The 22,677-nt window shown below is 43.3% G+C and overlaps 2 protein-coding genes across 2 annotated transcripts in view; one reads left to right on the forward strand and one right to left on the reverse strand.

Moving 5' to 3' along the window:
- The first annotated feature begins 145 nt into the window (after positions 1-145).
- map3k8 (mitogen-activated protein kinase kinase kinase 8) lies at positions 146-5,492 on the forward strand. The gene is made up of 8 exons (XM_037456266.2): positions 146-474; positions 1,061-1,429; positions 1,549-1,719; positions 2,328-2,589; positions 3,184-3,290; positions 4,006-4,158; positions 4,515-4,761; positions 4,845-5,492. Exons 2-8 carry the CDS (start codon positions 1,088-1,090, stop codon positions 4,964-4,966), a joined length of 1,404 nt encoding a protein of 467 aa, XP_037312163.2. The 5' UTR covers positions 146-474; positions 1,061-1,087; the 3' UTR covers positions 4,967-5,492.
- Positions 5,493-10,860: 5,368 nt separating this feature from the next.
- kcnh2b (potassium voltage-gated channel, subfamily H (eag-related), member 2b) overlaps positions 10,861-22,677 on the reverse strand; it is an 86,644-nt gene continuing 74,827 nt past the window's right edge. Inside the window, exons 7-21 of the mRNA XM_037455940.2 lie at positions 20,998-21,177; positions 20,389-20,492; positions 20,018-20,156; positions 18,574-18,728; positions 18,282-18,376; positions 17,974-18,114; positions 16,837-17,036; positions 14,441-14,693; positions 13,470-13,663; positions 13,215-13,317; positions 12,995-13,134; positions 12,754-12,898; positions 12,487-12,676; positions 11,879-11,984; positions 10,861-11,274 (exon numbers count right to left, since the gene is read on the reverse strand). Of these exons, the coding sequence (XP_037311837.2) occupies positions 11,062-11,274; positions 11,879-11,984; positions 12,487-12,676; positions 12,754-12,898; positions 12,995-13,134; positions 13,215-13,317; positions 13,470-13,663; positions 14,441-14,693; positions 16,837-17,036; positions 17,974-18,114; positions 18,282-18,376; positions 18,574-18,728; positions 20,018-20,156; positions 20,389-20,492; positions 20,998-21,177 (2,358 nt within the window). The 3' untranslated portion in view covers positions 10,861-11,061. The remainder of the gene's footprint in view (positions 11,275-11,878; positions 11,985-12,486; positions 12,677-12,753; positions 12,899-12,994; positions 13,135-13,214; positions 13,318-13,469; positions 13,664-14,440; positions 14,694-16,836; positions 17,037-17,973; positions 18,115-18,281; positions 18,377-18,573; positions 18,729-20,017; positions 20,157-20,388; positions 20,493-20,997; positions 21,178-22,677) is intronic.

A 22,677-nucleotide genomic window follows, 5' to 3' on the forward strand; every position in this document is an offset into this window, starting at 1 on the left:
AAAACGTATATTTTGGTCATAATATACAGTTTATAGGTTTATTGTAGAATCACGGTTAATGTGTCCTTTGTAGCTACTACATATGTAACTTAAACTTGTATTATTTTTACGTCTAAGTGCTTTTGTAGTAACTTACATTTCCATAATACTCGATTTGACAAAAACAAAACCAATTTTCCCACAGGGAAACACCCGATGGTTCTGTAGAAGGTGATCCCCTATGTTACCGCAGTGGGGCGAATACATGTTTTTCATCTGAGAAAAACGAAAAAAGAGAAAACGAAACCACCAGCGAGTAAAGCGCTGGCTCTTGACATTATAGAGTTCACCACCTACGCGTCGATCGAGTGCACTTCCTCTGTTTACTTCCCTCTAAGCACGGTCAGACCTGCGTCAGTCACTAAGTCAGTGCTGGACGCTGGAAACGCACGGTGGAGAGACGACGTCCCTTTTAAGATATTAACAACTATTACGGCAAGTACAGCGTTCTCCCCCCCCCCCCCCCCTTACTATGTATTCTTACCAGATCTAAACGTTTTGGTTGAAAACTGCAACATTTCTTACTTCTTGTTAGTTACTGCGATATCCGTTTGGGTGTTGGCATGTATTCTGGTTTTTCACTTTAACATTGTAATATAGACAGGCAATTAAGTGGCTTATATATTCTATTTTAACATGATCTGTGGTAGGCTGTATATATAAAAATAAGTATTTTGATGTGTATGTATGTAATGTGTATGCTTTGTATGTCTAAAATATGTTTAGTCACAGACCAACGGCTCTTAATGAGCTTTTTTATTGCAAATATTTACTTATTGTTAAAAGCAGCTTTAAAATAGTGTCCACTCTTTCCTAGGGGGTTCCCAGCTTTACTGTGAAACTCCTCATGTGCTTGAAAAATCTTTTATGCCAACAACCTTTTAAGCCCCTCCCAACACTGCATCTTGCCAGCTGAACCAAAGCTGCAGTGCTTCAGATGTCACTGTGTTTTCCAGTGCTTCAGATGAACTCGGAAAAATAAATATGTCCATAAACTGAACTCTAAACTTTTTCACTTCAGGGCGAGCAGCACAAGTCGGGCTTCAAGATGGATTACAAATATGACAATGGAGTAGAACTGCTATTGGCTCACATGAACATAGAAGACATCATCAACGCGGCAGAGACCCTGTATCAGCTTGAGCAAGCAGAGGAGGAACAAGGTGTGTCCTTCGAGGCAGAAGATCTCTCCCAGGAGGAGATGGACGAGAACGAGGAGGCGGTGGATTCGCTGGGCTTGGGGAGTCAGCAGAAGGACTATGTTGATGGGGTTGGGGGTGTTCGTTACGGGTCGGTGGCAGACCTGCTTTCCTTTGTCAACCTGCTCTCGAGCATGCAGGCTGCATCCCTACAGGTCTTGCCTGAGGAGATCGGCGTCCTACTGAACAAGGTGAGATGATGTTTGTTCCAACTGTTCCTTTTCACTCCCTCTCTCTAACAAAACTGTGCACATGAACATTGTTCATATTTTCATTTAAAAAGGTTTCTTAACGTAACTTTTATTCACAGAAAGACATGGCTGTGAAAAAAGGCCGCTACCAGATAAACATGGATGTGCTCCTGTTTCCTTGGAGGTTGACCTACAAAAACCATGGCTCTGGCCTTGTGCCAAAGGGCTCTTTTGGGAAAGTCCACCTGGCCCAGGACACCGCCACCAGGAAAAGAATGGCTTGCAAACTGGTGAGTCCTGCGGGGCAACGACTGGAATCCAGCCCGAGTTAACTTCCTGAAAGTCCTGCTGTCGCTGGCAAATATTTCAGCTCCAAAGAACGGTTTGTTCACTGGGAATCTGATTCTGTGCTTGTGTGATTATGGTTAATGTCAGCATGACATTCAGTATGTGATCTTTTTAAATGAAAGAGGAACAGTGCACATAAAAAGAAGAACTAGGTTTTCTTCGTTAGCGCAAGAATGGAAATTGAACAGCTTTCTATGACTCCTTGGATGTAACAAAGTGAAATCCATAATAATGTATATAAATTAACATGTTGGGATTTGACTTGTGAGTTCCTGGTACACTTTTATAAAGCACATTCTGTTATTTTCCTATCAATGGGATACTGCTTTCCTGGGAGAGCAATATGTTTATTCTTTCCTAAATGGGATATATTGTAAAAATGAGGAAGGAGTAGTCCTCCCCCCCTACCAGTGTTATCATCAGTCTGTCAGACTAGGGCTGCTGGACTATGTCCCAGTATCTAACATGGTATCTGACCTTCAGTAGATTTCCTGTGCATCAGCATGCTCGTGACGATGCATTCATTTACACCCCCTCTTCACCTTCCCAGGTCCCCCTGGAGCACTTTAAAGCGGCCGACGTGGAGTTCCAGGCTCGGTTTCAGCACGAGAACATAGCCGAGCTCTACGGTGCCGTGCTCTGGGACCAGAGCGTCCACCTGTTCATGGAGGCTGGGGAGGGCGGTTCGGTTTTGGAGAAGCTAGATAGCTGTGGGCCCATGAGGGAGTTTGAGATCATATGGGTAACCAAGCAGGTTCTGCGGGGCCTGGAGTACCTACACTCAAACAACGTCATCCACCACGACATCAAACGTGAGGGCAAAAATAAAATAAAATGCTTTGCACCTGTAGGGTGTTGTTGATGGCGGTTGTAGGAGTAAGCTATCATGGTTTAGGACATTATGCAATGTCACTTGTAAAAATCTTCTGTCAAGCCTGAGCATGAGCCAGTTCTTGTGAAATGTTCTTGTCTTTTTCTAGTATTGGGAGGAGGTTAAATAGTTCAAATAGCCATAGACCACAGATATCTCACCAGTCTCCTCCTCCGTAGGTATGATGAACACATTTTCACTAAGTGCGGCCAAATCACATTGTCTGGTAGCTAATGCCTTTTCGTTGGCTTCTGGGACTTCTAGCTCACTTCCTGTGCTGAGTCAGAGTTTAAATGCAGGGTCCAGAGCAACATGTGGTCTATGGCTCATGGCCAGCCTGACCCTCAGAAATGTCACCATGGTTCTTGGTCTTTCTTACCAGTGGTCAAGTATAAGCGCCAGGATGACCATTAAATTGTCTTTCATCTAAAAGCCTGTGCCGAGCTAGATGTCATAGTTAAATCAATGCATGAACACAAAAATGCTGTACTAATCAGTGGTTTTTTTTACTATTCTTTGTTTCCGTTTTCTCCAGCTAGCAATATTGTCCTGATGTCAGACAAGGCAGTGTTGGTGGACTTTGGCCTGACGGTCCAGATGACAGAGGATATATACATTCCAAGAGACCTGAGAGGAACAGAGGTGAGAAAAAAGGCCTTACTGGCTGTGATTGTAAGCCCACATATTATCGTCTTTCTTTCAACCTTACGTTACAACATGACACATAATCAAGGAATTGACCTTTTCTAGCACGTTGATGTTTAACGTACTTTTTGGCCGGTTGAAAGACATTGAAATGAGGTCTTAGAGACGTTCAGACCTCATTTCAACTCGATTTCAACCATTTTTCAACATTTAAATTACGTCTTCTGCTCACTGGGGCACTTTGAAAATGTTAGGAATAATCCAAGAGAGGTGTTAGTCTTTTTCACCTGTTGTGTTTTTGCCCTGCTTTCCCCTGTTTGTGTGTCAGTTTATATTGGTGTTTGCACTCATGGCTCGACTTACGGAAAGTCCCAGGGCAAACACCCAATAATAAGAGAAATACGGATAGTAAATACACTGGGCTGCTCACATTGACATCACACTCTCTTTCTCTGCTGGAATTTCCAGCAGAGATGAACTTGGGTCGCGTTTTTTACTTTTAACACGCAAAAGCCCAACTGCCAATACATTGACACCCACAGTGTGGGCAAAAGGTTATCTCGTTAGTTTTAACAAAATACTCTTCACTCCTTATTGTTCACCGCTCCATTCGGTGTGAAACCAATAAATATGGGTCAACTTTTTCCTGCCACTATCCTCTGAGGCCCTGTTATATCTAGCTCAGATTATTCTATCCATCTTTTTTATTTAGATGTACATGAGTCCAGAGGTGGTTCTGTGTCGAGGTCATAGCACCAAGACAGACATCTACAGCCTGGGCACCACCATCATTCACATGCAGACTGGAAGCCCTCCATGGGTCCAGAGATACCCACGCACTGCTTACCCATCCTACCTCTACATTGTAAGTACTATGCATTTCTAGGAGCTATGCTCAGCGTGCTAATTTGTTGGACCTTCACTGTTGAAACAACAAAAAACAGAAATTCATAGCTCTCAGAGGAGGAAAACTCAACTAATCACCATTTTGATTGTCTCAACAACTGAATCACTGTAAAAACGTACACTACGTTTTATCGTGCTTGCATTACAAGCCACAGTGTCAAGGAAGCTGGGTCACAATGCTGGAGGAGTTTTACGTGGCTTTTACTTAAAAACAGACAAGTAGTTTTAAGTAATTTGGAAGCACAGACTTTCTTTGTAACATTTCCTTCTCTTGAGTTATCCAACATGAATTTTTCCATGTCTCTCATCTCATAGATTCACAAACAGGCCCCCCCCCTGGAGGACATAGCGGAGAACTGCAGCCTTGCCATGCGCTCTTTCCTGGAGCGAGCCTTGGAGAGAAACCCTGCTCTGCGGAGCTCGGCCTCCGAGCTGCTGAAGGACGATGCCATTAATCCGCCCAGGGAGGATCAGCCACGCTGTTGGAGCCTTGACTCCGCCCTGGAGGAGGTCACCCACACCATGCTACAGCAGCAGAGCCATGCCCACGACACCACACATGGTATGTACCTAAGTTAATCTGGTTCTGTAATTCATGATTATAAAACTGCCCTATGAAAATCATGTATGTCTTTTTTTCTGAAGATTCTTCTATGTACTTTGAGGACTCCGGCCATATGAGGAGGAAGGGTTCCTTGTACATCGACCTGGTGGCCTTGTCAGGTTACAGTAAACTGGTGACAGGTCCTCCCACAGAATATGGTTAGCCACTGGTCACAGCTCAACATGTGCTGACTGGACTGTAGTCCTAGCTATTTGACTAAAGCTGATGATTTACTTTTTCTTAAAAGAATGGCCTTTCTGTTGGACTGATCAGGTGGACATCTCCCGGCAACATTGACAAATGCAATGCTCAAGCTCAACCTTGATGCTAAAATGGACAGTGGAGAGCCCATTGTGGTTGGAAGAGATTTCATGTATATCATTAAGCAATAACTGTCAGTTGGTCAACTGTTGGTATGATTTCCCAGAGATCCTTGTTTTTGAATAGTTTAGGAAAGTAATATATCACTTAATATGTAAGTTACCTGTGTAAGTATGTAAACTGTATATTCAGTTCTTTGTGGACTTACTCTATTTTTTATTCCTGTGGAATATGAAGGGCAACACAATATGAAATATAAAACATAAAAATGACTCTTCTTGACGCATGACACATGATTTCTGTTTTGTACATCCTGTGAGATGTAAAATTGTGCTATTTCTGTTTCTATTTCTGTTAACTAGGTGTCATTATGCAATAAATGTAATAAAATCTATGAGAATTGAGGTTGGATTCAAAAGCTTCAACAGGTGTGTGGTGGATCAGTGCAGGGAGAAAGCAGGAAGGCTGAAGTGTGGAGGATCCTCAGTTCAAACCTGCTCTCTCAGAAGGAGGGTTTGGTTGCAGTCAGGGCTTCAAACTGTAAACTTTAAAACAGTTTTGAGGTTTAGTAAACAATCCCAAGGTCTAATAGGAGAAACGGACACAATGAGGCATGTGCTTGAATAGTACAAGGGAACAACTGAAGGGCTGCAGGCTCCAACCTGGTGTCTGAGGTTGTGGGTTCATGCCCCTTCATGCAGACATAACTTCTGCTTTGAAAGAGGTTTGAGTAGCAGTCTCAAGGTTAAATACGAGAAACAAAAATGTAATTTATGCATGGTGAGGTAGTGCAGCACAAGAGCAGAGGAGCTACTGTCCTTACCCTGTAGGTTGTGGGTTCAAGCCCAGTCTTGGGTTTGAGCCTTTGGCTTTACTTCAGGTTTGAGCAGCAATCTCAAGGTTAAATACTACAAACAAAGGGTTGGTTAGTGTGTGGTGAATTAGCACAGCGGAAGAGCTGCTGCCACAAGCCTCCACTGCATTTGAAGGTTGCAGGTTCAAGCCCAGTCTTGGGTTTGAGCCTTTGGCTTTACTTCAGGTTTGAGTAGCAATCTCAAGGTTAAATACAACAAACAAAGGGTTGGATAGTGTGTGGTGAATTAGCACAGCGGAAGAGCTGCTGCCACAAGCCTCCACTGCATTTGAAGGTTGCAGGTTCAAGCCCAGTCTTGGGTTTGAGCTTATGGCTTTACTTCAGGTTTGAGTAGCAATCTCAAGGTTAAATACAACAAACAAAGGGTTGGATAGTGTGTGGTGAACTTGAAGGTTGTGGGTTCAAGCCCAGATGTGGAAATAGCATTTAAAAAGAGTTTTGAGGTTTAGCTCACATGCTCAAGGTTAAATAGGAGAATCAAAGTTGCCAAAATGTGACCAGGACTGGTAGTGTAGGGGTGAGTGCAGGGTGCCAAAAGCCTCTGTGCGCACCGCCAGTGGGTTCAAATCCCACCCGCCAAGTCTTGAGCGCACTACCGCGGAGGTAGTAGTGGGGGCATTGTCCCCACTGGTTGTTTCAGAGAAGTGAACCCTGGGGGTTATGCAGAAACACAAGGCGCGTTCACTTGAGTTATGATGGCATTGTCAAGAATGATGAAGAATCTTTTGAATGTTGATCAATTGACTTGATGTTAATTGCTTTGCTTCTAGCTTTTAGCACTTATTAGCCATGCTACGTAGCCTATAGGGTTCCACCTTTTTGACGGGAGAGAAGGCCGGATGAGTCAGTAAAGATGAGCAGATGTGTCTCATTCAGTGGTCACACTGACATGAAACTTATTACAGCCTCTGAGGGCATTTTTCAAGACAATCACATGTTTGTCTACTTCAGGGCATCCTGTGGACAACCTTAAACTGACAGTCTGGCACAGGGTGTAGATTTGTTTACCCTTTTTAGTGCATCCACCCTCCAATTCTCTGTTACATTCAAATTCAACTCACTTGTGCCTTTACCAATGCAGGAAGGATGAATAGCATGGTTGATCCTCCAAGATGCACCAATCCGTCTCTGGGGCAATATCCCATTATGATTTTTTATAAATGTCAGTTTTCCAAAACTAAAAAAGGATTTAGGAAGAGCCACCATGTCCCTTGAGGGTTGAACCCAGATAAGGTTTAAAGTACAGAAATTTGGGGCATTTGGCATTAGTGACAGGGACGTGTAGGTTGCTCCATCTAAGATCATTCCAGTCATGTCATGGGAAAAAAAGATATTGTGAAAAAAGTCAAAATATGTAGGGTCAAAAAAGAAAATATTTTTTTTAAATAATATGTAAGGTCAATATATATATAATATAATATATAATATATATATTATTAGGGCCGGGACTCGATTAAAAATATTAATTATTCAAAATTAATCGCATTTTAATTGCATAAATATTTGACCTGAGAACAGTGAGAAGTAATTTTTTTTACATGGATTTTTATTTTTGTTCAACCAATTCCAGCAGACAAGTGTAGCAATAGCATATTTAGAAATATAGTACTTTCAGAAATTCAGGTAGCCTATAGGTAAGTAGACTTTGTGTAAACTAGGTTTTTTTAAGTAGACCAATACTTTCAAGTACATTCAGAACATTGGTTATTTTTTCAGATGTGGGCTTAGTTACCCTGGTCCTTAAACCAGTCATCTGGTGCAGTGTGGGTTGGGTGTGGGTCCTTGTAACGTCCACGCTAGCTGCTAATTGTTTTGCGTTGAGGTGATACTTGAGGCTCGATGTGAATTCCTTGTTGCACAGCTTGCACACAACCACGCTCTTATCGACGCTTCCATCCGTGTGTTTATTATAATAAGATTTCCCATTCACGGGGCCACCCGACACGGTCTCGTTAGCTTCTTCGTTCATGTTCACTGTGGTTTGTTGTTGTCTGAAGTCATGAACGCTAGTTGGTGCTCCAGTATAATCGGTCCTCCGAAACTCATCCAGTGAGAAACGTTCCGCGGTGCAAAAAATTGTAAAAATGCGTAAAAAATGTTTAATGTGTTCTTTTTTGTGTAATCAATTAATCTTAATTCACATTGTAATTAATTAATCGTAATTAACGCGCTAAAGTCCCGGCCCTAATATATATATATATTTATATATGGCGCAAGCCTCTATCGATGCATGCTCGGTAAAAGGGGGAATTCGTTCTCGGCCGGGCTGCAACTGATATTTCAGTGAATCCACGAGAACACAATTCATCACAAATGCATATATTAAGGGTCAATGAAAAAAGGATCAATCTTTTATTTCAAAGGTTTATTGAAATAAATATTTTGGAAATATTATAAAGTTCAACAATATATGATGCAATCACACAATCAGAACTGAGAGCTAAAGCACAAATAAACAGCTTTCTTTTCTTTGGGTTTGATTACACATAGATTATCTAGGATCATCTATTTTTGCAGCTATTCATCACTGATCTCTTGCAGGAGCTTGTGTAGTATGTATATGTCTATATATATATATATTCATATAATTCAGAGCTTCCCGTTACCGGGAATAATTCAGCGTTTCAACATGTGTACAGCATGCAAGTATAAATGTGCACATTATTGAAAACCTTCCACTTGATCCTCATCATATTTGTTTCTACTATAACTAGCTATATATATTTCATTGTGTGATTATTTTAATTAGTGCAGTTTCATTTATTTAGCAGATTTTTCACATTTCAAAGCATGCCAAGAACATTTTTGTTACTGCATAGTGCTGCTATGAGTGCCAAACACTTTGATTCCATTACAAGTAGTAGAAATTTGCCCTGCGAAATCACCACACTGTAGAAGATTCTCTGCTAAATGGATGGAACTGCAGATCCGCTTGTTGCATTCTGTAAATGTTTAAATGTTCTGTAAAAGCACCCCTCCCCATTTGCTCAAAATAGCTACGAGACAGGACGTCTGTCAAGAGCTTATAGAAAATTAAACGTAGCGTAAAACAGTTCAGCGGTATGGAAGAGCCGATAAAGGTGTGTGTGTGTGTGTGTATAAATTTTTCTTCTCAAATGCAAAAAGTGAGAACAATCCTTATACAGCCCCCTCCCAAAGTGTACCCTGTTATAATATGCAGTACGTACATGTATTCTGTACCAAGAACTGTTATTGAACGAAGGGCTGGGCGGTATTGCTTGTTGCATTCTGTAAATGGTTTGGTTATGGGTCATTTTTTTTTTACAGGGTTCAAACTGTCGTCTTCACAAAATGAACAAGGCAATCTAGTTAGCCACCTCAAAAAAATGTATAGTATTTTTAGTCATTTAGCAGTTTTACAAGTTTTTACAAGTGTAAAAGGGTTACTAAAAGTTAAAAAGCGTGTCACACAATGTCAAACGGATTCATTTTCGGGTAAAAAATCTTTGTTTTAATAATGGCGGAATTATGCTATGAAACCGAAAATGTGAGACTCTGGAAAGGATGTAGTTAGCAAACCAATCACAGCCTTGCGAGCTGCGTGAGCTCGCGAAGCTTTTGACGCAAGTCTAGAAAAATGGGTTTCACACACGCAAGCACGCAAGAGGGGGTGAAAAGGCTATTGAACGATTGGCTGGCTGGTATTGCCAAAATGTATATTACAACCCCTTGTGATATGCATTTTCACTGCATGTCCTTGCGTTTCTCTGAAAACGCAGAAGCATAAACTAGGCTGTAAAGATAAGGGCGCAAGGGTAGCAGGTTGCAGTTAAGCTGCTACAGTTATGTTTAATGGACTATTGCACTACTTCAACAGGCTCCTGTCTTCTGTCAGGACCAGGGAAGACAATTATGTCATGGTTTGATTTGATGGATGTTAAGAAGTTTTTACTAGAAGGGTTCATTTTGCACTTGCTCTTAGTTATTTTGTACACTGCCGCCTGCCCTGATTCATCTGGGTAATATCTAATCTCCTCCCTTACACTGTCTTCACACACACACACACACACACACACACACACACACACACACACACACACACACACACACACACACACACACACACACACACACACACACACACACACACACACACACACACACACACACACACACACACACACACACACACACACACACACACACACACACAGCGTTCTCAAGTCTGCCCTGTCATTTTCACCTCTCATAGACCTGCTTGTCGCCCAATCACAATCACCCGTCTACCCTTGTCAGTATTTAAACCCTAGATCATACTCATCTGTCTACCCTACTCACCCTAAACCCTCGTCACCCACTCACTCGCTGCCAGATTGTTGTCTGCATTCATGTCAGACCTTCCAGCACTTTACTGATTCCCCGTTGCCGACGCTGCCTGTCTTTGACTACCTGTCTCTCCCCTCCCCCGTAATTCACCCGGCCTTCTGTCCCCGACCACATCTTTTCGCTATTAAAAACAGTGATGCTGATCTCTAATTCTCGAGCGTTGAGTTTCTTGGGTAACCTAGGTGTTTTTATTTCTGCTGTCCAGAGTGAAAACAATCTCCAAATGTTTTGTCCACTTCAGAATGCTTTTGACACGGAACTGACTTTCCATGTCAAAAGCATTCTGGGTACTTGCTAAGGTGAAGAACATATAAGGAGCGATGAAGTCTGAGGTAGTTGTAATGAAAAAGATTGAATCAGTTTTCCTTTATGCATGTACTTTTTTAGAGTTTTACGGATGCGCCATGGACATACGGGACAGGATAATCAGGATGTCAACAGGAATTTCAGCGCAAACCTAAATGGCATTGGTCGTATTGGACTCGGCAGTTAAGGGACCATCCTTAACCGGGGGGGGGGGGGGGGGGACTTGCAGGAGAGAGAAAAAGGAAGGACCTTGACCACCCAGAGTGTCCAATTTCAGAGGTGAAATATTAGCAGTGAAGGTCCAGTGTCTGGGCGCCCTAAAGGGTTCTGGTGGTTGGCCCTCTTTCAAACAGTGGAATCTCTCTGTATCCCTCCTTCCATTTACCCACCACCTCCCTTTCACCTCTTCTTTAGCTCCCCCCTGGGTCGGAGCGGTGTCTCTGTGGTGTCCAGGAGTCCAAAGAGGTTTGTGGCTCCTGGAGTGACAACCTCCTTTGGGTTTCAAGATCAGGCTCCAGCTCGTCCAGGCCAGGGGGGCACTGGTTAGGGTTAATCAGCGAGGTGTCCTGGGGCTGCAGGAGGGTCTTGACTGGGAAGTCATTGAAGTGCTGTGAATCCAAAATCTGGGGGAAGGGGGGGGGGGGGGGGAAGTGTAGGAGGTGAGTGGAACTGGCTACTGCAACTGAATGTTTTTTATCAAGTTAATCTTTCATGAGGGTTGTTTTGTGCTGTGGTTTAAAATATATGTAAGCAAAAATAATAATGCTACCACAGAATACTTTCACATTTGATTAATTTGTATTTATTAATATCAATATAACACTATACAAATAACACTTCCTATACAAAAACAGAATACAAAAATAAAATATATTTTGGGAAAATGAACTGCGAATTATAAATGCCAGCAACAACGTGGACAAGTTAGTTTAGAATGCTGTGTTCGTAGCCCATTTTTCTGAATCATTGGAACTTCATTTTCAGATTCTGTAACAAGATTTGGCTCCGAGTCACGTGAATTGGGATAGTATACCTGACAACATCTTATTGGTCTGCAGGAAGCGCAGCCCTCAGTCTACTCGCAGTTGAGGTCAGCGTCTAATAATAATTATAATAATAATAATAATAACTGAAAACTCTTCTTCATCAGTGGGTCTCTGCCAGACTTGTGCTCTCCTGACCCCTGTGCTGGCGAGCATCCTACTCCGTTTGTGTTTGCATCATCACCTGTGGCGGCGATGAGACGGCGCTGTACGCGGGAGGAACCAGGGCAATCTGCCTCTGCAGCAGCTGCATGATGGCTCCAATGTCCATCGACATGCGACTCTCCAGCCTGCACACAGCGTGGGGGAAGATAATACTGTTAACAGCTACACAGAGGCAGCAATTATATTATATCAATTCTATTTCAATTCAATTTCATTTCATGTTTATAGTGCAGATATTTTCTCTGCGTTTAGAGGAATTTCATGCCTTTTTATCTTCGCGGTTTAAATTTTTTCCCTCTTAAATATCAGTCTTACATCGCAAACATATTGAAACATTAATACCTGGTATGATTGTTTCTAAGGAAGAAATGTGAGCGAATAACCATGGTCACAGGAGCTTGCCGTCTTATTGCATCTCATTAAAGTAAATCTACGTGTAAGGTGGATGTAGGTCCATCTGCTCCTCTGCAGCTCATCCTGCCTCTATTTGCTCTACTTGTTCTCAAGTCAAACAGAGACTTTGCCTCATGTGCAGCCATTTTGAACGGGAGGCTTGAGACGGAATCCACTTCCCAACCTGTAGGCTTTAAGACACCCCACCCCCATTCCCCTCCCCTGACGCCGTACCGGTTGAGCTGTCTCTGCAGCAGGTCCAGGCGCGAGTCCAGCTGGTTGTGCTGCCGCCGGCTCAAGCTGTGCAGCGGTGTGCCGAGAGTTGGGGGGGAGGTCAGGCTGCAGCTGGGAACCTCCTGGTACTGACCGCCTCCCTGACTCTCCCCCCAGAAACTGAAGATGTGGGACACGCCTGAGAAGGCACCTGCGGGAGGAGGGCGGAGCGGGGGTGAGTTTTGCGCTCAAAGGCGGATATGGTGAGATTCACGGTTTGGGCTTTACCCGACAGAGCGTTGCAGGTGTTCCCGGTCTGGGGGTCTTGGTCGGCCTCCGTGTTTTCACTGAAGCTTCTGAACGTGGCCTGAGCATGCGGACTCTCCAGCCCTGCCGGCGGCGGAGCGAGTCTGGTCACGATTGACCCTGCCCCCTGTTCAAATGTGTAGATCAAAAAGGCATCAACGTCAAGTTTTATTGCACAAAGGCGACCGGGGTACAATAAATACTACACTAGATGCGCCTCTACCTCGTTGCCGCTGGAGTGAGAAGACAGCGAGCTTTGATGGGCCTGCCACTGCCGCTTGGGGGCCCCCTCCAGGTTTTGGTTGCCTGGAGCTTCCTGTCTACTCCGAACAGACTTTTTGATTTCTCCAGCGTCTGCATCATCTGGACACAAGTGTGTGAGGATGGATTTAAAATAAGATGTGGATTGTAATGCTGGTAAATTGCTCCAAAGCGATGTTCACCTTTCTCTGTACGTCTTCGGAACGATAACTTGCGTCTGCGTAACTTATTGAACCCCCCACAGTTGGAGTCATCGCTGCTCGGGGAGCCAGGGATCATGTTTGTCTGCAAACAAGCATCAAATGGACTCCATTAAAAGTAAGAAATAACTTTACTTTCCAAAAGTTAAGGTAAATTCTTTACTTGGATACTTCGACACAGCAGCAAAGATAACATGCTAATAGGTTTGTGCGTCTTTGACGAGGCTGAGAACTTACATCTCGGAGGTTGAAGGTTATTTCCAGATTGTTCCAGAAGTGGTCCGCAAACTCCGGATACATGTCCAGCACCTCCAAAACGTCCTCTCTGAAGATCTTGTGCAGGTCGCAGTAAGTGAGTGCCCTCACATCGGCTTTGGATTTACCCGGTCGGGTGTACAGGTTGATTGGCTCGCCGAAGATGTCGTTCTTACCTGGGAGAGGTGGCGAGAAAATGAGCAATTCGTATCCGTATCTTTAGAGGTAAGCTATAGCTGAAACATTTTTTTATGTTCCAGATATCAGGTGCATGTAAGGACGCCCTGGAGAGAGAATACAATCATTTAAGCAGGATTTTAAATGGTTTTCTCTCCTGTGTTTTTCGCTTGAGAAGTGAAAAGGGGATTTGTCAAAGTTCCATATTTACATTTCACCGTTGAAAAAACTTGCATAACTTAACACACAATATACGTTGCTTGTGCTTGAATCAATGGTAGAGTTAATTTATTAGAAAACTTTTGTGTGCTTTTAGTCCTTTATATAACATGAAAGTGGTTTGAATCTCGACTGTCGAAGTGTCCCTGAGCAAGACACCCAACCCCTTATTGCTCCCCAGGCAATTATGTCGTTTACTGTGTTGTCCTTTGCCAACTCGGAACTATGCTCTACGTTATGCTCTCCGACAGGTACCGGCTAGAACACATTGTTGAGAGGCCTGCATGGAGTCGACACCCAGGAAGGGACATGTAAGCATGAACTAAACACTCCATGAAAGACACAGGAAGCTTTGGACCAGTGGAGGACTCTCACTGTCTTGCTGTAAAGTCCACTGGGAGCTAGTCTCACTTGAGTTCTCAGGAAAGCCTCCCGAGTGTTATGTCTCCACCACAGGGTTTTACAGCATGCAGCATGAAATTAACAGAGGAACATGTACTACCGCAGCTGGGACAGATTGACAGATTCACACTATACGTTCATTTATTTATTCTTACCCAAGATGGCTACCACCACATCTCCTCTCAGTATCTCTATGGACCCCCTGGATATGAAGTAGAGGGCCGTGAGGACATCCCCAGCGTGGACAAGCGTGTCCCCTGGCGGTGCGTGGGTGGTCTTAAACTTCATGGCCAGCGCCCTGAGGCAGCCCTTGGTGGAGCCTTTGAAGGCCTTACAGTTCTGCAGCAATGTCCGGTTCAGGTGGAGGCAGATATCTGCCTGCAAACACTCTGGGAAACCTTTCAGCACCTGGGGGAGAGGGCGCATTCGGGAGGGATAAGGAAGGAGAGTAAGGAGAAGACAAAGAGGGAGGGGAGGAGGTGGAAAAATTCAGAGTTAAAGGTTACAGTATTGATACAGACTTTCAGCAGCGAGTGACCGTGCTGTGGGTCCAGAACATCAAACTACTGTATTTTTGAGAATTAGTGAGTCCAGCTCATTTAAACCTACAGGTTCTGGACTCTTTAACGCTCAGAACTGTGTAAAAATATTGAAATACATTTCTTTCTCTGCATTAATCTCTTACATCCCATTTTTCCCCCATCGAATAAAAATGGTCTGTCTTCATCTCTCTCTCTCTCTCTCTCTCTCTCTCTCTCTCTCTCCTGCATGTTTCTGCACCCCCGCCCCCCCACATACACACACACCTCTCTACAGGTTTCAGATCCTAGTTTAAGGTCAGTCTAAGACAAAGAAAGAGGAAAACAAACCCATATAACCTTTTGTAACCCAACTAATAACTTTGTGTTGCGTCAATTTCACCCTAATGTTAGCCCACAAGCACAAATACAATTTTGCTGATGTTGTGAGGTGGCTCATAATGAGCTGGTGCATTCTGGTGACTTCCATGCTGAAGGCTAGGCTCTTATAATGCATTTTCTGAAGGTACACATCATTGTGCTCTTTGCTGTTGCTGTTGCTTTTCTCCTGTGGAAAAGTGATGTGATGGCCTCTGGAACATTGAAACCAGGGATGGAACTAGGCTCCAAGAAAGTATTTTTTATATTTACAATTATCCACTATGGATGAGTAATGTTTGGGTTTTTCCTGATACCTGTGCTAAAACAGTACTTTTAAAACATACTGGTGCCTGAAAAAAGTCTCTGTAAGAGTATGGGATGTATTACGTCATTTGAATTTTGGGAATATTAATCATTTAATGTATGCTCATTGTGCAGGAACTAAAGATATGTAACATATTGAAAGCATCATAAATGCAGCAGGTGCAACACAGAAGAGCTGCATTAGGCAGGAGAGCATATTCTTTATCTACCGTGTGACAGAATGTATCAATTGTATAAGTTGACGCTTTGCTGCATAAAATAAAGAAAAAACAAAAAATAATCGCATGATCTTGTCATTCGCGCAAAAGAAAATGAAGTCACGTGTCTGCAGGTCAATGACAAACACAGAAGGAACGCCAGTCCACTCTCGGTTTAACAAAAGGGCAGGACGCGTTGAAACATGTTGGTGTCTCGTACACACTTCCTTGGCACAGCGGATGATTCCTGTGCTAATGTTTTTATGCCCACCGAACTTTTCAGTTAAGGTGCGTTCACACCCACGGTGCCAATTATTTGCGCTGTAAGGATGAGAGCGTCCTGCTTATATTTTGAGCGTCTCTCTTGGAAACCATATGAATTATACGTACCTTAAATGAACCACATGAACATATAAACAAACTAATTTCCATGACTTTTCCAAGCTTGGAAATGTCCATACGAACCCTGTTTCTTGGAAAACCTAACCTAGGTCACGGTGGCATCCTGTTTTTGCAGGAGTTGCAGTTAATTTTCCTTGATCAGTGGTTCAGAACTCCCCAACAGCCAAAAAGCCAAACTGGCGGCTTTAAAACAGCAGCACACAAACCATTGGGCCACTGCAGTAACGTCCACTTCTTATATACAGTATATTTTCCACTTTAATTCTTCAAGAATTCACAGACAAAAAACAAGGCGCTGATCAGACGGGGGATTTTTATAACACATGCTTGAGTACTGGAAAGGAGGGCTGAGCACAGATACTTTGAATAAGGTGTGCTTTGCTTTGCTTACAATGCAGAAAAACTGCAATTCACAAAGATGTTTGCGTGCCTTTGCGTCCACTAAAGTGTGTCACTTTTCTTAGGCTTGTATGTAGAGACTGTAACCTTCATGCATGTGAAGAAATGAATGTATGTCCATGTGTGATACAAGTACCTTCATCTGTCGAGTTGCATATGTTTGAGTATATTACTGTACATGCGTGCATATTATGGTTAAACCTTCTTTTCTGTTGTTCTCTGATGGTGGCAACATCTTATTAACACACAACGCTAACTCACTGGTCAACAACACACCTGACAAGGCGCGCACATACAGGGCGCTGTTTGCATGCAGCATGGGGTACTCACAGCGTTCATGTCGATGCCGTTGGTATAGGACCAGGCGTGCTGGAAGTACTCCTCCAGCCTCTGCCTGAGCGGGTTGGGGATCTGGTGGAAGCGGATGAACTCCCGCACCCTCAGCATCTGGGTGTGGTAACGGGCCGTTCCAGAGTACAGCCGCTGGATGATGGCGGACACATTTCCAAAGATGCTGGCGTACATCAGGGCTGGGGGTCGGAGACGGGGATAGAAGGGTGTGTTGTGAGGAAGGAGGAAGCAAGGGAAGGACGGCAGGAGTGGAGAGAGCCACATATACATTTAGAGAGTCTACCGCTGGATGGGTACTGGATGCACTGATGTGTTCTGACATATTTCAGGCGTACTGTCTTCATCTGAAAATAAATATCTTATTGAGCTTGACACCCTTGGATGTTAGTTCTCATAAAATATGTGGTGGAGTGGAGAAGGGCAAGAAGTAGACAGAGAGAAGGATTAGAGAGGCTCAGACAGCTGATGGTATATTATCATTTACAGGTTCATATTGGGGGAGATTACTAGACGAAGTTTAAATTCTTCAATACAAAGAAAATCCCCTTATTTTTCTAATTGTGTCCGTCCACTGTATGGTCCCCATTTTTTCAGCGTTACTGCACACTGTATATTTTTGACACGTCCTGATGGATCATTTAAAGGCACATTTTTTTAATTCTGGGTGTGTACATTGCTCGGTGGATGGAATGTTCTGGAACGGTTTATATAGCAGCCGGATAAAAACTCCCTGCATTTTTAAAGCTTGTCGTAAATCAACACTACTAAACTAAGCTATTCTACCAAAGCTTAATAAAATGATTTCCCACTAAAAATAGTTAAACAACTTGGAAAGCAATTTAGTTTAGGGATTACATGGGGATTATTAGATTTTTGTGGGGTTGATGAGATAGTTGGTCCATAATCAGTAAATTGTAACGTCACATTGTCCAACAGGAACACACATTTAGCCTGGACAATGTCTTAGTTACAGGTACTACTTAGTTACAGGTACAGTCTGAAGATTACCACGATATCACGCTATCAAGAAACATCTATCTCGTAGATGTGTTTTTAGACTTTTTTTTGCATTTTTAATGTGATTTATAGGGCTGTTTGCATTACATCAGCACTTACATCCGATGAGCATGACACAGATGGAAAAGATCTTCTCAGAGTTGGTGTTGGGGGACACGTTTCCAAAACCCACGCTGGTCAGGCTGCTGAAGGTGAAGTACAGGGCTGTAACGTACTTGTCTTTGATGGAGGGTCCTGAACCTGGAGTGTAAAATGACACAAATATTTCACTAAAACAGAATGACCATTCCACAATAATGGGCAAACACGATTTGTTTAGAATGAACTAGCATGCCTAAAGCGAATGGGAACACTACAACATCATGAACCAGTACTACTGTAGTACTTGGTTAGCTTTTCTACAGTACCTAGGATGGAGCTGTTGTAGGTCTTTCCCAACTGGTCCCCCAGCGTGTGGAGCCAGCCGATGGAGCCGTTCCTCTCAACACTACCGATAGCATACCTGAGAAAATATCAATGCACAACTCGTGCTTTTGATGGACCCCAACAGCCGAAAATAATGGAGGTGATGTTGTATTTTTGTGTGATCATACACATTTGCTCTTTGCCACCCTAAACAGTACTACTTGCACATTACTCCTCCTCCTCCTCATCTGTGAAATTGCGTTTTATTCACCACACAGTCTTATGGCACCGTACCAGATGCAGGCCAGCCAGTGAGCGATGAGGGCGAAGGTGCACATGAGGAGGAAGAGGACAGCTGCCCCGTACTCCGAGTAACGATCCAGCTTTCTTGCCACGCGCACCAGTCGCAGCAGACGAGCGGTCTTCAATAGACCAATCAGAGTGGTGGTCTGAGAGGTAGAGAGAGAGCGTGTAGGTGATGCAATGAGGCAATTTAAAGACGGCTAAAAAACAAAAACTGTGATGTTTAATCGTAGCGCTCTCAGTAACTAATAGTTGTCTAGTGAGATGCATTTCTTGGCTCTGTGGCTTCTATGAATTGAGTTTTGACAAAGTTCAGGGAGTTTCCACTCATCATACTATACGACTATAAATAACACTTCTTTGAATTACCTACAGAAATCCCATCACTAATAGAGGCATTCAAAGTGGAGCTTTGTGGGATTTGCCTCGGCTGAGTGGAGGGAGGCACCCATCTCATTATGTGGGAAGTAAACTGTAAAAAGCCCAACCTGAAATTGAATTATATTGTTTTGCAAGCAAATGTTTAGTTGTTATTAGACGCTTCGAGTTTAAACATGTTTAAATGCTGTTCTTTGAGGTTGCCAATCAAAGCGGTGCATACTTTTAAATTTAAAATGGAGGCAGCGTAGCAAAGGATGTTGAGTATGCCTTGCAGTGAAATTTGATTGAAGCAACCAGCTGCGGAGCTATTTTGAGTATAGTCAACATAAAATGTTTAGTACTGTCGTTTTCAATCTAAAATAACACACAATTTCTGTGTGTGCTGACCTTAGATACTTAGTAGATGTGACTATCAATGCAATATTTTAAGTACTGTTAACATTATTATTCAGACCTAATATACTTGAGTTAAGTTTGACAATCTTAGGATAGCACTTTGAGCAAACTTCTTGACACATTATCCATTAGTTGAGTATACTGCAAAAAGCTTTGCAGCTGGCTGCTTAACTATGTTAAGTTTCTTTTGAGGTTTTTCTGAACCTTTTCACTGCATATCAGCCTCATATACTGCTTTTAGGATACAACAAGGGATGATTTTTACTTCAATGATTTGAAGTTACGATCAATTGTTGCGTAATTTCATATATATTATATATATATATATATATATACTGTATATCCCACAAATGATTTTCAGGCAATACAAGCTTTCACAACCGGACAATTAGGGTGGACGTCATGAGCGATGTGAATGAATGAGAAGGTGCGAGACTCAATGCTGTTTACATGCATGTACAGGGACTGAAAGCTGAAAGGCAGCTATTTACTTACTATTTATAATTTCGATAACCCGTATTATAAAAGCACTTGAGGCTGTACTTTATCTTCAATCATGTAATTGTTTGAGGGTTGCTGCACGTCGGGCCTAACAACACCCTCAAACTAGTTAGATTGTTGGACAAAAAAGTAGCCCACTCCCTCGATGGGGACCTACCTCCTCCCCGCTGCGGTAGATGAGCAGGTCAAAGGGAATAGCAGCCACCATGTCGATGAGGAACCAGCCCTTGAAGTAGTGGACGGCGATGCGCACCGGGTGGCTTACCACCTCGTCGTTATTGTTCACATATGTTGTTCTGAGGAGGAGAGCAGATTATAATAACACAATAAATGTTGATATAAGACTTTACTACTGCTACTCTGGGATCTACTTTGTACCATTTCATTCAGCGATCACTACAGTGCTCCGGTTTAACAAGGTCAGAGCATGAGGGGTTGGGAACTAGACCTGGAGAATGTTGTATTTACGATAAATTACGACATCTTTTACTATAACTATACTGTGGACTCTTGGGTTTAAAGACTGACCTGAAGTTGATGAGGATGTCAATAATGAACATGATATCCACTATGAGGTCCACCACATTCAGAGGAGAGCAGGAGTAAACACAACTCTGCATGGCTGCCTCTTCCTGGGAGGAGAGAAGAGGTAAAGAAAAAAGGTAAGGGGATAATTCAAGGGTCGAGATTCAAAGGAGAAAATTCAGAGAGTAGAAGAAAAGCGAGCTAATGATCGACAGAACCCACTTTCTCTAACGCGCCATTAGAACAACTGTGTCGTTCTTTTGGCTCTGAGTACTTAGGACACCTTGAACAAGAGATGCATCTTCACAATTCAGTTAAAGGCTCCTCTAGTCTGTCCTGCTATATACATTTAAGTAGGTCTTAGTGCGCATTGGGCTTTGATGGAGCTGGATGCAGTGCACAGATCAGACAATTTTACTGGCCTGTAAGACCACATAAGTTGAAGTCCACACAAGACCTTTACATCCTGCCAGAAGTAGTGAAGAATGACGGTAAAACAAGCTGCCCCTGAGAGTCAGGCAGGCGCAAAGCCAAATGAAACCCACTCCAGCAACATAAACGAACGCTTGACAGGGAACTCATTAGTGACCCTTTCCCTGGAAGAGACCCCACCTGGTCATTGAGGAGGAACGCGGCCGAGTAGGGAGTCAGGATGGCGGTGTAGATGACCAGGAGCAGGATTAGCCAGTCCCACACTGCCTTGAAGGGGCTGTAGTGCAACACCGTCCACTTGTGGATGCGCGGGGCCTGGAGTTTGTATTCTGGCAGCACATCTGCACCGAGAGACAGCACCTGGGGAAGAGAGACAAAAATAAAATAGAGGACAAAGTGAAAAGGCAGGACGGACGGAGAACACAGAACAAGATGTGACAGCAGTAGTGATAGCGCGGACAAACATTCAAACCACACACACACAGCCTGAGCACATGAAGCTCAGATGAAAACTCTGGCTTGGAAATATCATACCTGCATGAACTGCTACCAAATACCTGCCAACCATTTTGCTCAAAAAATTCCTCTCAAAATTAAAAAAAATTGATTTCAAATGTTGGAGTCAAATCTCAGAAACCTCAGGCCGAAAAGTTAAATAAGTATCTTCATGACCATGGGTAAACTTTATTGAGGATCTGGCACAACACTAGTTTGGCTACGCATGCGTGTTTGTTTTCTCCCGACAGCGATCAAAGTGGAACCAACTCACTGTTACCGCTGCAGTCAAAACTCTCCAGGGTCCGACACCTGCTGTCAATAAGTACCTAATCGCTTAAATATAGGTAAGCACAGGGCCCTGTTCCTCGTACGTGGCTAACTGAGTTAGCTCCAGTGCAAGTTCATTTGAGCCAGCTGGACTAGTTCGCCACTTCCCCAGGAAAAACGGCAGTTCTCTTCCTTAATGATGAAGGAACGATATCATCCTCCTCCTCCTCTGCTGAGTGCCAAACGGCTGCAGCAACAGCCACACAGTGTTCAATCCCCCAACGTAGTGATAAATTAACCACATTAGCGCCGCTGAAAAAATCACGTCGCAACTGTTTTTTTTCTATAGAGCAGATGTTGTGACAATGCAGTAAATAACGCTATGACCATATAAGGCACACAAGGGAACTTAGGGATGAAGGAGTACAGGAAGCGTGAAGATAAATCACCATCTGACACAGTGCTCCTAGCACAGAATGGTACAGAGGGAGGGGGGGACACCTGGGCATCTTGGACAACAGCCGTCTGAGACCAGAACCAGCTCAAACTAGTCTTCAAGGACGTGAGGAGATTATAAAAAGGGTCAGAGTCGGACAACAGGCAGACTCTTGGATGGATCGCTTGACGACACGTGTGTAGAGTCTCCAGGTGCATCTGCGGGGAATTGCTCAATGTATCTATTTCTCTTCTAAATAAATGTTAACTTTTTAACTTGACGTGCCGGATTCTTCTCATCAACCAACTCGGGGGGGATTGAAAATCCCAACAGGTGGGGTATGGCCTGGAGGACCAATGCTGGGTTCCACGCTCTCGGGTTATGGATCCGGAGCCGATCCATTCTTATTATCATATTCGTCGAGAGGTGTCTGAGTTATTCATAGGATGTTATCGATTGATTCCCCAGAAAAAATAATTGTCGTAATTGTTGTAAAGGAAGCCTCGGTCTGTAACACTAAGCACAACAAAGTTTCCTTCTGTAGCCCCAACAAATCCAACATTATCAACAGTATGTTCTCATAGGCATTTGGGTTTACTCTATGCAAACAATAACATTGTCGTGGTGTGATTTTTGATACTTGTTTTTTGTGTTCTTCT

This window comes from Pungitius pungitius, chromosome 19 (assembly GCF_949316345.1).
Source record: "Pungitius pungitius chromosome 19, fPunPun2.1, whole genome shotgun sequence".
NCBI classification, from domain to species: Eukaryota; Metazoa; Chordata; class Actinopteri; order Perciformes; family Gasterosteidae; genus Pungitius; species Pungitius pungitius.

Bases quoted from the DNA above. Each gene is read 5' to 3' on its own strand.
- map3k8 (XM_037456266.2), top strand. From the start codon at position 1,088: ATGGATTACAAATATGACAATGGAGTAGAACTGCTATTGGCTCACATG. The intron at 1,720-2,327 runs GTGAGTCCTGCG...TCACCTTCCCAG, and splicing joins AAAGAATGGCTTGCAAACTG to GTCCCCCTGGAGCACTTTAA. The intron at 4,159-4,514 runs GTAAGTACTATG...CTCATCTCATAG, and splicing joins ACCCATCCTACCTCTACATT to ATTCACAAACAGGCCCCCCC.